The sequence below is a fragment of the Callithrix jacchus genome, chromosome 2 (genome assembly GCF_049354715.1).
Source record: "Callithrix jacchus isolate 240 chromosome 2, calJac240_pri, whole genome shotgun sequence".
NCBI classification, from domain to species: domain Eukaryota; kingdom Metazoa; phylum Chordata; class Mammalia; order Primates; family Cebidae; genus Callithrix; species Callithrix jacchus.
Window position 1 is genome coordinate 72,769,823 of NC_133503.1, and position 12,814 is coordinate 72,782,636.

General features: G+C 55.3%; 1 protein-coding gene across 2 annotated transcripts in view; it reads left to right on the forward strand.

The window, feature by feature from the left end:
* The window catches only part of ADAMTS2 (ADAM metallopeptidase with thrombospondin type 1 motif 2), a 220,637-nt gene that overhangs the window by 59,092 nt on the left and 148,731 nt on the right, over positions 1-12,814 (forward strand). For both annotated transcript variants that reach the window (XM_054251961.2, XM_002806603.6), the window contains exon 3: positions 7,356-7,509. In XM_054251961.2, the coding sequence (XP_054107936.1) occupies positions 7,356-7,509 (154 nt within the window). The remainder of the gene's footprint in view (positions 1-7,355; positions 7,510-12,814) is intronic.

Consider the following 12,814-nt stretch of genomic DNA (forward strand, 5'->3'; position numbering starts at 1 on the left):
AGATGTTACATATTAAAAAGCATTGAACTGGCCATGCGTCATGCTCATGGCTGTAATCCCAGCACTTTGTGAGGCCGAGGAAGGTGGATCACCTGAGGTCAGGAGTTTGAGACTAGCCTGGCCAACATGATGAAACCTCATCTCTACTAAAAATACAAAAATCAGCCGGTTGTGGTGGCACATGCCTGTAATCCCAGCTACTTGGGAGGCTGAAGTAAGAGAATCACTTGCACCCGGGAGGCAGAGGTTGCGGTGAGCCAAGATTGTGCCATTGCCCTCCAGCCTGGGAAACAAGACAGAACTCTGTCTCAAAAAAAAAAAAAAAATTGAACCTTATAATGAAAAAAATAATTCTCTTTTAATTGCATTTTAAACTCTCTGGTTGAGTCGAGGGAAGTTTCATTTTGGTGCTGACAGAGCCTTACTACCTCTGTACTACTTACTCATCTCTATATCAAGAGAGAGAAGCAAGAGAAGGATAGTGGCATGGGCTTTGAGGTGCAAGGGAAGCCCAGGGAGACAGGGGAAGACACTGGGGTACTCCTGGGGACAGAGGGCTGCTGGGACCCCACAGAAGGCCTTGTGTGCTGGAAGACGGCCTTGGCCTTTATTTTGTGGGAGTGGGTTTCTGGTTTTTGTTTTGGTTCTTTCTCCTGGCAGTCTTCTTGGTCCAGTAGAGTTTTAGAAGGATAAGTAGTACCTGCCAATGTGTGCAGGATTTCTTTTTTGGGGTGATGAATAAACAAGATAAACAGTAATTCATAGGTTATCTGGTCCATCACCTCAGTTTGCAGAAGAGGGAACTGAGGGCTGCAAGGGGACAGGACTGGCCATGACCGGATTGGAACCCAGGTCCCCTGGCTCCGCTTTCAGTACTCACCCACCCTGCCTGCCTCTCCCTCCACCCTGCCTGCCTCACCCTCCACCCTGCGCTTCAAAGTATAGTCTAGCTTTCCTTAGAACCTTGCTGGTCACATGACTGTTGGGGATCCTTGGTCCTGTTGGACATTGGCTCTGGCCAGCTTAGGCCAAAAAAGAGGTTTCTGGAATAAAGGTCTGTAGGGCCTGAAACCAGGTCCAGGGAGGGGTAGAGCGGCCAGGCAAAGTCATCAGGTTCTGGGGAGCTCAGAGGCAACTCTGTTGTGGTCACTGTGCTCAACAGAGCCCTGGAAGACACAGAGCCCTCCTTGGCCTCCTCCCCAGAAGCCAAGGATGCTGGAACCTAGAGTGTCCAGTGCTCCTTGCCCTTCTCCTCGTGCCCCTCAGAGAACAGCACCTGCTTTGCCGACCAACCACCAGGGCCCTGAATTAGTTCTGGACAAAGCTCCAAAACAGAGCCCTGGACAAGGGGTTGCTCTCCAAGAGGAAGGAGGGGAGTGGCTGGCATTTCGTGAGGACCCCATGTGCCCATCCCAAGTGTGAAGAGAGCAGAGGAGACAGATGCTGTGCCACGAGGATGTCCCACGGACTGACCTCTGCAGAAGCAGATTCTCCAGTAGTCAGGAAGCACAGAGGAGGCGCCAGTGGAGATGCATCGTGAGGACAGCTGTTTCCTAACCCCATGGACTGCTCCTGCCTGCTGGTGCCCCTTTCAGAAAAGTGGAAAAGTCAGTATGTGAAATCCTCTGGGATGCTGAATGGTGAAGGAGCCCACAGTGGTGAGGACAGAGTGGCTCAAATCCCACTCAATGGTATATCCCACTCCTGAGGAGTCCAGCCGCCTTCCAAGAAAGCTCCCAAGGTTGTTAGAGACCTCCCTGGGGAGCTGCAAGGGACAAGAGAGAGGCCGGGCAGGCTCTGTGAGGAGACGCCCTGGGAGCTGCAGTCCTATGCAGCTCCCCCTGTGAGACCATCATTCCCAGGCAGCTCTCACAATATGGAGGCTGCCTGGCCATTGCCCCACTGCCCAGCACAATCTCCCAAGTTCATTGCCAAAAGAAAGAATGCTAGAAAGAACCTTGGAGTTAGAATACTTTCAGGAATGGAAATCTTAGCAGATGCCAGCATTTGGGGCACTCCTTTGGCCAGTGCCCATGATGTGTGTGTATTTCAGAGGGAGGTGAGTTTGAGGACAGCAGGTCCCTGCTGCCTTGTCCCTTGGTGAAGTCTGGGTTCCTCTGTGCATGGACCTTTGTGCTTCCTCTGCTTTGTGCTTTCTACACTTCACTGTTGCCACTGCAATCTTTACACACACCTGACAGTCTGTGCCAGAGGTTGACAAGGTTGAGTGACAGACCAGGTCCCAGTCATGCACAGGTGGGAGACTGCTGATGCCTGCAGCTGTGACTTCCATGGGAGGGGCAGTAAGGACCAGCCAGCCTCAGGGAAAAGGGGAACAGAGGGGAAAAGGATGCATGCTTGTGTTTCCTGTAAACCCCTAACTTTCAGGGTATCTGTGGTTGAATACTTGAAAATTCAAAGTAACAGAGGACAGCAGTTAAGCCTTTGGATCTTTATAAATTTTTAATTTCTAGTTGCTGTTTGTAGTTACTTTACCATCAATCCAACTGCAAAGGAGCAGGTTCTATAGACAGATGAGGCAGGGCAGGCATTGTATAACTCACCAGGGTCTGAATGCCGACAACTTGATTTGATGACTCAGGTACTGCCAGGTTCTGAGCCCCTGTGGTGGCACCTGAGGGTCTGGGACAGAGCCCTCCCCATGATCCTCCCTCTATCCCCCAGGGGAGAACCTGATTGGGTTTGCCAGACATCCACAGATGTCAAGAGCAGAGCAGGACTCACACTGAGAGCTGGGTTGGGGGGTCAGGGGGCCAATCTTTCCGCAAGACCCCAGGCTGGACAGCTGTGGAGCACACAGGCCACCAGCAGGCTCCCAGCTGCATGTGCTTCAGCTTAGTGTGCTTCAGGAGTTTCTTTCATATTTATTGAGTGGGGAGAGGAAACTGATTCTAGTTAATACAAATTACATGTAAAAACAGATACGCTTGCCACTGGCAGCAAGAAAATCAAAGTCCTGGAAAAAATGCAGCAAAACATAGCTCACATTTTGTGCCTTGCTCTCCCGTCAATGTTCTTCTGTTTTTTAGGCAGATCATTCCTGGGATGCATAGTAAAGTGTTGGAAAATCAGGGGATAAAATGATCTCCGCTTCTTTTGTGAAGTGCCCCCTGCCCCAAGAATTATTCTGGCCCGTGGTCTTGGCAGGATGTCAGCTGATGGTCTCAGGTGGTCAGCCCTTGGTCTCAGGGCAGGTGCCACCATGTTCTTCAGCAGAGCATGTGTGTGTGCCTCGCATAGTGGTCAACAGAGATGGACAGGGCTGTGGGGAGCATGTCGAGTGTCTCTGTTTGAGAATGCCACCTCTTGGAGGCCTCTGGCTGGGTGAGGAAGTCTGAGCCCAGGCCCTGCTTCAGATGGACCTCAGTGTGCTCCCTCTGGGAAGTCGCCTGCAAGGGTGCCCTGCCAGGAAGCAAGGCCCAGGGTAGTATCAAATGGAGTCAGTGCCATTGAATCGGCCCAGTGATTGTCCCCAGGTAGGCAGCCAGGGAAGGGAGCCTGACCCCCAGTGGGCAGGGAGACCCCAAACTGTCTCCCAGGTTGCTCCAGCCAGAGGGTACTGCCCCTCACCAGGCTGAGCCTGGCCTCAGTGTCACACTAGGTTCCTCCAGAATAACCCTAGGGCCTCAGGCCTTTGGCATGAATGGCTCCGAGTCTGGGCTTAAAGGTCCCCCAGAAGAAGAAGAAGGGGCTGCCCTAAAGGGTCCTCAAGCCCCAGTATCCTGCCGTAATTGGCCCAATTGGCCCAGCCTGGCCCAGGGGCCTGTCTGGGAGATGCCCTTTGCATATAGGTGTGGGCTCTGATTCCTAGAAACTGTGTCGCCAACAGGCCGTCTTCCCATCTGGGCCTCAGTTTCCTCATTTGGAAAGCAAGCTGGCTGGATGATATCACCTGGGTGGAGGCATGGCCTGGTCCTCAGCGGCTCACAGGCTACATATGCTCCTATGTGACTGTGCACAGGAAGGGAAGCCAGCCTCCTGTACAGGCGAGCCAGTGGACTCTTGGGGAGCTTGGCACCTTGCCTGAGGTCACCTGGCCAGATAGAAAGGGTGCCAGGAACTCAGACTTCACACTCCAGGACAGCTTGCCTACTGCCACCCCAGGGTTAATTCCTGCCATTCCTCGAATGAGTTTCAGTAATAAGATGGATTTGAGGCACCAGTTTCCCCCATACCACACACCAGGACCATCAAGTCCTGAGCCCTCCCACTCCTCCCACTCCCACTAGTACACACTGTCCCCCCGTGCCAGTGGACAGGGATGGCTGTGGTCTCCCCAGCAGCCTGCTCAGTGCCTCCCTTAGGGGATGTGGCCTGCAGCTTTGGGGTCATCTGTTCATTCATCGCGCAGGCATCTGCTGAGTCCCTGCCAGGCCTGGTTGGGCCCTGAGACCCAGGGATGAGTCAGAAGCGTGGGACCTGCAGGATTCCCACCCCTCTTCCCCTCTCCTCCCACAGCCCTGGTGACCTCCTTCTCCGACCCCTGTCCTGCCCTGGTAACTCTGGTTCCCACTGCCTCCTTGGCCTCCTCCCCAGAAGCCAAGGATGCCAGAGCCCAGAGTGTCCTGCGCTCCTTGCCCTTCTTCTCGTGCCCCTCAGAACAGTGCCTGCTTTGCCGACCACCCACCAGGACCCTGAATTAGTTTTCTGTGGCTGCTGTAAGGAACTACTTAAAACAGCAGCAATTCATTCTCTCACAGTTCTGAGGCCGGAAGTCCGAAGTCAGTATAACCTGACCCAAATCCAGGCATCGGCAGGGTCTTGTCCCTCTGGAGCTTCTGGTGGGGGGATACTTCCTGGCCTCTGGCAGCTCCTGGGGCTCCCAGCATTCCTTGGCTTGAGGCCGCATTGCTCCAATCTCCAAGGCTGGTATGTGGCATCCTCCCTCTCTGCCCACGGCCTCGTCCTATGTGCATCTGCCTAATCTCCCTCCACTCCCCCAAATAAGGAAGTGGGCAAACTACTACACTCAGGACCCAGCCAGCCCCAGAGCTGACTTAATCACACCTGCAGAGTCCTTTTCCACCATGCCCGCTACCATCACAGCTGCCAGGGATGAGGGCCTGGGTAACTTTGGGGGCCAGTTTTTTAGCCAGCCACAGAACTGGACACCCACCTGGGTGCTGCCTTCTCCCTCCCATCTGAACTGGATCTACCCCACCATGGCTTGTCCATGCTGTGCCTCAGCTCCCTCAGACCTGCCACTTGTCCCTGCCACTTGTCCCATGCTCTGGTCTGGACCACTACCCTTCTCCCAGATGCCTGCAACTTCTTCCCCTCAGGACCCCAGAGCCATTTTTGTTCCGCAGCCCATTTCCCCGAGAAGCCCCAGGCTGCCTGCAACCCTCTCTCACTGGCACCCTAAGTGGCAGGCCACCTGGCACTGTGCCCTTGATGCTCCTGTCCACCCACTTGGTCAACTCTTACCACCAGCTGTGCTCCTTTTGCCTCCCCAGCCCTGGCATGTGCACTTTCCCCTGTCTGATCCTCTCCCTGATTCGGCCTGGCCAGCACAAAGGGTTTGGGTGGGTTTAGATAGATGTAACCTCCTACGGGAGGCCTCCTTCATTCCTGAGCCAGGCCTAATGCTGGGCTTGTGTTCCTCCAGGCCCTGCACTTCCACCAGCCCCTGCCTGTTAGCAGCACCGATGCTTCCTGATGGAGGGTCTGTGTCATCCACTGGCTTCCGAGGGCCCCAGCTGAGTGTGCTGGGGCGCATCTCCATCCTCCCTTGATATACTTGACACTAGGGGTAGCCGTCAGTAGGCCCTAGGGGGGCACTGAGTGCACCTTGGCCACAGAGGCTCCCAGCCAGTGACAATGCTCACCAAGCACCTCAGGGGCCAGGGAGAAGGAGGGCAGCTCCTTTGCCACTCTGATCCCCACCCCAGCCAGGATGATGATGCGGCAGAGGCCATACAAGTTGCTTTTCTGCACTTCCAGATGGCAGATGCCAGGGGCTGCCCACTGGAAGGCACACTCCTGACTGGATAGGGGACCCCAGCCAGTGCCAGCTAATCTGGAGGCTGGGTGGGGGCTGGAAATGCCAGCCTTTTTGATTTTCAAGAGTATGGAAATCTGATTGTTTATGTGAACTCTCCTATTTCTTAAGTTTGAGCAACTAATTCAAGCTTTTAAAATCCCCTGCATGGGTCATAAGCGTGTATGCTAACGGAAGCACTGAAGGCTGGACACAGTGTGAGCTTCCAGCGTGAGACCTTGGTTTATGGATAATGGACCAAAAGATAAAAGCGTGGGAGCTGGAGTGACCATGGGGTGTGGACCTGGCAGTGCCAGCAGGCTGGATGGCAGGGGAGGGCGGGGGAGGTGAGGGGGGCTGCGTCAGGCCTTGAAGAGAGAACACAGGTTTACCAGATGGCCGAGTAGGGGGTGGGGTGGTGAGGGAGGGAGTGGGGATTCCTAAGTTGATGGCATGGCAGGTTCAGGGGCTGGGGGTCTTGGTAGGGTGCACACAGCCCAGTGAGGAGTATGGGGTGTGCGAGCCGCCAGGGGCCAGGAGGGCAGAGCAGGCCAACAGCCTGAATGCCAGCCTACAGACAGCCTGAGTCCCAGAAGAAATGAGAACCCAGCGAGGAGTTTGCAGCAAGGGAGGGTGCTGGCTGCCCTTGGGGGTGGCAGCGGCACCTACAGTTCAGCTGCCTGTAGAGTCTGGGCTTGTGGCTGACACATATGGGGGAGACATGGCTGGGGCAGTGGGGACTGACTGGAGCCAGCTGCAGGGGCATGTGTTCCATCCAAGACCCGCTGCACCTTCTGAGGAAAGCTGGAATTCCATGTTCAAGATATGGAATCCTTCATTCTGTGTGTTAGCTTCAGAGTTTTAAAAATATTGTTTGGCCCAAATGGAACATGTCTGTGGGCAGGTCAGTCACTGGCTGATCCTTTTCACCTTTGCCGTGGACTCTGGGCTCCTGGGAGTGGTGGTAGCACTTGGCTGCCACTTTGGTGGGTGCCTTCCTGGGGACACGCACAGACCCACAGCCACGCTTGAATGTCTCCAGGCTTCTCTGGAAGGTTGCGACTTTATAAACACAGTAACTTTTCTGAAAGCAGAGAGGGCTGGCATACAGGGGTGGGGACGACCCAGTCAGAGGCCCTTTCCTAGACAGGGTGGGGGAGGATGGGGGCCCTCTGGGGCCACACGTTCATTCCCTCCCGCCAGCCCAGGGTTCAAGCTGAGCAGCAGCTGGGGTGCAGGGCAGGATCCTCAGGTGGGAGGTACTGACCAAAGGGATCTCCTTGCTGCTCCCCTTCCTTGGTCTGCTCCCCTTCCTTGGTGCTGGAAATCTGATTGTCTTGTCTTTGCCCCACAGGCTGGTCTGATCCGGATGGAGGAGGAGGAGTTCTTCATCGAGCCCTTGGAGAAGGGGCTGGCGACACAGGAGGCTGAGCAAGGCCGCATGCACATGGTGTATCGCCGGCCACCCACGTCCCCTCTTCTAGGGGAGCCACAGGCCCTGGACACAGGTGAGGCTACTGCAGGTGGACAGACTGTGTAGAGAGAGCCTTGGCTGAGGTCCTGGTCCCCAGGGGAGCATCCCGGAGACCTAGGCACCTCTCTGCTCAGCCTGCTGAGGCTGAGCCCTGGTCTCAGTGGTTCAGGAATGGGCCAGCTGCCTGGCTGACTTTAGGGCGTAGCAGGGCTGCTGGGGCTGGGGCCTCTGCTCTGGGTGTATGTGGGTGACAAGCAGCCCAGGCACCTCTGCCTTCAGGTCTGGGGCCTCCATGGTGAGCTACGAAGGCTGTCCAAGGGTTCATCTTCTAAGGGTGAGCAAGTGCCATGGAGCAGGGGAGGCCCAGACCAGGTCTCAGTCCAGTGCCTATGACTCTGAGTGTGTGCCCATGAAGAGGCCTCCCATGCCGCAGGCAGAGCCTCTCCTGCGTCTGTGTGGCCGTGGTCCCTGGGATGGTGCCTGTGGTAGGTCCCAATCTTCACCTGGCTGTTAAGGGAGAGAGACCCTGTGTGCTCTTTCTGGATCCTGGAGGCATATGCCCCACAAAGACTTTGGAGTCCTCCCAGCAGCCTCAGCAGTCTCTGCACAGACTCACGGGCTTCTGTCTTTCAACTCAGAACCCATGTGTACTCTGGGCCCAGAAACGTGAAAGGAGCTGCGGGGTGGCCATGGTGACAGTTCCTAGCTGTCGCCTCAGATCTGGCCTCACTGTGCCAGCCCACACCTCCCTGCATCCTCCAATCTCTGGTCCTGGATTATGGTGAAGCCAGGGTCGGGGTCTGATGTGGTTCTGCAGGCTCACAGTTCTCAGGGTACTCTTGTGGTCAGGGCCTCCTGGCCTCGGGGAGTGGGAAGCTGTGAGCTCAGCCCTCGGCCTCCAGTTACCCAGGGTCAGGCATACCTGTATGTTCACAGAGAGTGCTGCAGGGGCCTGAGCTGGGCCAGCCCCCGGGGTATGATTGACTGAGCTGCTACTGTCACTCCACAGCAGCCCTGCCTCATTTACTGTAGGTCTCTCTCACTTCCTAGCTTAACAGATAAATTGGGTACAGCCTGGCAGGGCACAATTCTAATTTCATGAAATGGCATCAGATAGCTTTGCAAAGAAATTGGTCTATCAGGAAGCACAATGTGCTCTGGAGCCAATCAGTGCAACCAGTGGCCCTTATTCCCTGGTGACAAATCAGCGCCTGCTATGCTGCAGGCAGCTGGGCCACTGGCCACTGCCCTTGTGACCCTGAGAGCTCAGGGGCTGGCCACTTGGTGCTTCTGGGCTGGCCTCTCCCGGAAGATTCACAGTGGTTCTGGGGGCCTCTGCTCAGGCAGGGTGAGCTGGCCGGATGCCCTTGGCCATGTCTCTGATCCCAAATTCCATATGGTGCTTGTCTTCTTGAACATGGCAGCCCTTCCCCCACAGCCTGGCCGGCCTTGCCTTATTTTCTGGGCTTCTGCTGGTGTTTGGCATCTTCTACTGAATCCTCCCTCCACCCCCACCCCCAATCCACATATCTTTAATGAGAACTTGAAATTCAGAACACAGGAAAGGAATTTCAAACTCAGAATAAGCCCAGAAACCATTGGTCTTAGAAGATGCTGGGTGAGGCCAGCTGCCAGGTCAGGGGTAAGGCTGGGCTAGAAGGTGCGGCTTTGGTAATGGGCTGTAGGGGAGGAGCCGAGCCTGTCCAGCCTGAGCTCTAGGCCTCAGGCCCAGGCTGCAAGCCCAGGGTCTCCAGCTGAGAGCCCGAGTTGTGGGTGTGGGCATGGGCCTGGGGCTGGGGCCAAGTCCCCTATGCCACATGTTCCTGTCTGGTGTTGGCATAACCCTGCATGAGGGGCTCGGGCCTTCAGCCAGCTAGCCCCTGTTCCATGCACCTAATTGTTCCCATGCAGCCCTGGGCTGAGGTGGACACGCTGGCTGGAAGGACACCAGACACAATGAGTGCTGGAGCTGGGTGGAGGGCCCACGGTGACCTCAGTTGTCCAGCTTTCTATCCACCTGGGCCTTTTCAGGGCCCAGAGTGGCAGCTGGGAGATACATATAAGCTGTGTCCTGTGGCCAGGCATAGTGATGGGCACAGCCTGCCTGGCACAGAACTCCAGGACCTGGGTACAAGGCTGTGTGTGTGTGTGTGTGTGTGTGTGTGTGTAGGGGACCCTTTCTTCTTGTGAATTATGAGGGAACCCTAATATATCAGTGAGGCCCTGGTGGAAGCTGGCAGGAGATGCTGGCTGGCAGTTTCTTCCTGCCTCCCCAAAAGCAACTTCTGGAAGTGACTGTGAAGCACCCTGCTATTTATCAGTGGGATGTTCTGCAGGGAAGGTGACACACCTTCCCAGTGTGGAGCGGGCACCTGTCTGGGTGGCAGGATCTCCCTACAGGGCCGGGCGTGCCTCTTCCTCAGGGTTGCTGAGACCAATGTCCTGTTTTCCCTAAGAAGCCCACAGGCTGCCCAACGTGATCTTAGGGCCTCATGGAGCCTAAAAGAGTCATTTTCATTAATAGTCCCTGTAATCCAAGATCAGTTGCTGGGTTGCAGATTGCCTGGGGAAATGGATGAAAAATGACAGTTTTTACACATTTCACAGACTCAGGCAGGAGGTGAGTGTATGCATTGGGCAGCTTAGGCATAGCAGTGTCACCCTCTGCCCAGGAGAGGGTGTTAGGAGGGGCAAGGAAGTGAGGGAGTGGGGAGTGTCCTTTTCTCTCCTCTCTGGCCATGCCTGCCTTGGCAGATGGGTCCTGCTCAGTGCTGCTGGCCTGGGAGCCTGGCCGGGACCAGAGGCAGAGCTCTGAGGCTGGGTGGCCTTTTGGCAAGATGTGGTTGAGGTGCTCCCCAGGCATTCTGACAGGCAACTGTTCTCTGCTCTTCCCAAGACCAGCTCTGTGCCCCTGGGGTGCAGAGGCGGGTACCCTGGGGCATTGTCCTCTCTTGTATGCGTGCATCTCATTCTGTGTGGGGCTGTTGAGGAGGGAGTGCCAGGGAGCTTGAAAAAATAGAAATGTTCATATGGTTTGTCTGTGTCTCCACCAGAATCTCATCTTGTAACTCCCATAATTCCCTCATGTTGTGAAAAGAACCCAGTGAGAGATGAATGAATTATGGGGGTGGGTCTTTCCTGTGCTTTTCTTGTGATAGTGAATGAGTCCCATGAGATCTGATGGTTTTAAAAATGGAAGTTGCCCTGCATAAGCTCTCTCTCTCTCTCTTGCCTGCTATCATGTGAGACATGCCTTTCACCTTCTGCCATGATTGTGAGGCCTCCCTGGCCACATGGGACTGTAAGTCCAATAAACCTCTTTCTTTTGTAAGTTGCCCAGTCTTGGGTATGTCTTTATCAGCATTGTGAAAACAGACTAATACAAATATATTCTCTCACAGCTCGGGGGCCAGAAGTCTGAAATGAGTCTCACTGAGCCAAGATGAGCAGGGCTGTCCTCCCTCCAGAGGCTCCAGGGGAAAATCTGTTTCTAGCCCGCCCCAGCTCCTGGGGGCTGCCAGCCTCCCTTGGCTTGTGGCCACATCATGCCAATCTCTGCCCCTGGGTCATATTGCCCCCTCCTCTTCTGTCAGTATCACTGTGCCTCCCTCTTGCAAGGATGCTTTGATTGCATTTAGGACTCACTCCAATAATCCAGGACCGTCTTCCCATCTCAAGAGCCTTACTCCAACCACATCTGCAAAGCCCTTTCTTCCCATAGAAGATACTCATCCCAGGTTGCAGGGATCAGGACCCAGCATCTTTAAAGGCATCATGCAGACAGCTACAGGAGATGAATGGGTCTCATATACAAGGCTGGCCATGCAATGCACAGCACACCTGGGAGGTGCCTATCTGGGTCACATGGAGGAACAGCACTGCAGGCTTCACTTACTTCTTCCCACAGGCACTTCACTTACTTAGCCCACAGGCACGTCCTGGCAGACCCTGGTCCTGCTGCCTCCCTAATTGGACCCTCCAGCTGGTGGTATGAGGGCTCTTCCTACATGCCTGAGTGCCAGTCTCAGCCTGGCAGCCCTCCCCCACCCCCGCATTAAGGGACCTGGGAATACTGACTCCAAGACGTGCACAGAGAAGCCAACCCTGGTGCTGACACTGGGGGCCTGTCTTAGCCTTCCAGAGACTGAGCTTGAGATTCTATGCAGGTTGCCACATAGTGAGAAAGATCCTGAGTCATGCGTTGGGCATGTGGTCTTTGTTTCAGACGCATAGTGCCATCTGCAGAAAGTCAAGACAAAAGCTGCAAACTCAGAGGCTTTCAGGGCCTGGCAGGCAATGCCAACAAGGATGGCAGTGGAGGAAAAAAGATAATAGCACCCACCCTCGGCCTGGCTTTCATTTCCTTCCTTTTGATAGAAACATGGAAAACCAAGAATACATCTCCACTAAAAACAAACAGTAGCAGGAATGCAGCCACACATGGTGTCCGGCCCTGGCCTTGCCATGGGCACATGGCACCTGGGGGACCCTGCACGGAGGGACAGCCCCTCCTCAGCTCCTGTGACTTCAATCTGGTAGAAATGTGGGTCTGGTGCAGCTGAACATCCTATCAAGAGAATCTAGATATCAGAATTTTTATGTGAACGTTCCTGATGTTAAAATGCGGCTTCAAATTTCTGGAAAGAGAGGATGAACTGCGAGGGCTCCAGGAATCCTGCGCTGAGGTGCTGAACTCAGTGAGTTGGCAACAGCTGACTTGGCAGGGCCCAGGTCAACCCAGGAACAAGAGAGCCCCTATCACCCATGAGAGGCCCAGGCCTCAGGGGTCTGGGAAGTCACTCAGGAAGTGCCTGGCTGGAGACACAGAGACAGGCCCCAGCACAAGGACGCTGGCCAGGTCCAGGGCTCAGGCTGTAAATCCAGCCAAAGGCTTCTTTCCATAGAGGCCACCACCTTAGCTCTCTACCTCCAGCCCTGCACATCCAGTGGGAGCTCTTATGCCTGGACTCCCCTCCCATGCCCACTATATGGACCAGTCACAACACAGCCCCCCATTGGCCACCTGTGCTTTCTGTGATGCAGAGGTGGAAGCGTCCTCTGCCCTCCTCTGTGGGTTGCTTTCCCAGGGCTCCCCCCAGTCTGGCCTTGGGACAGAGGAGGGGCAAGTGCTTTCCATCCTGGGGAACTGCTACCAGGCTGCTTTCCCACATGCCCCACTGGGCTGAAAGAAGAGAAGTCAAACAGCTCTGTGCCAGTGACCTTGGCTGCCTCCACCCCAGAGGTAGCCGGTGCAAGCTTGTGCCCACTGATGTCAGGCTGCAGTGTCCTCCCTGACAGGCAGAGGAAGCACGACACCAGGGGAGCCTCTTGGTCTTGCT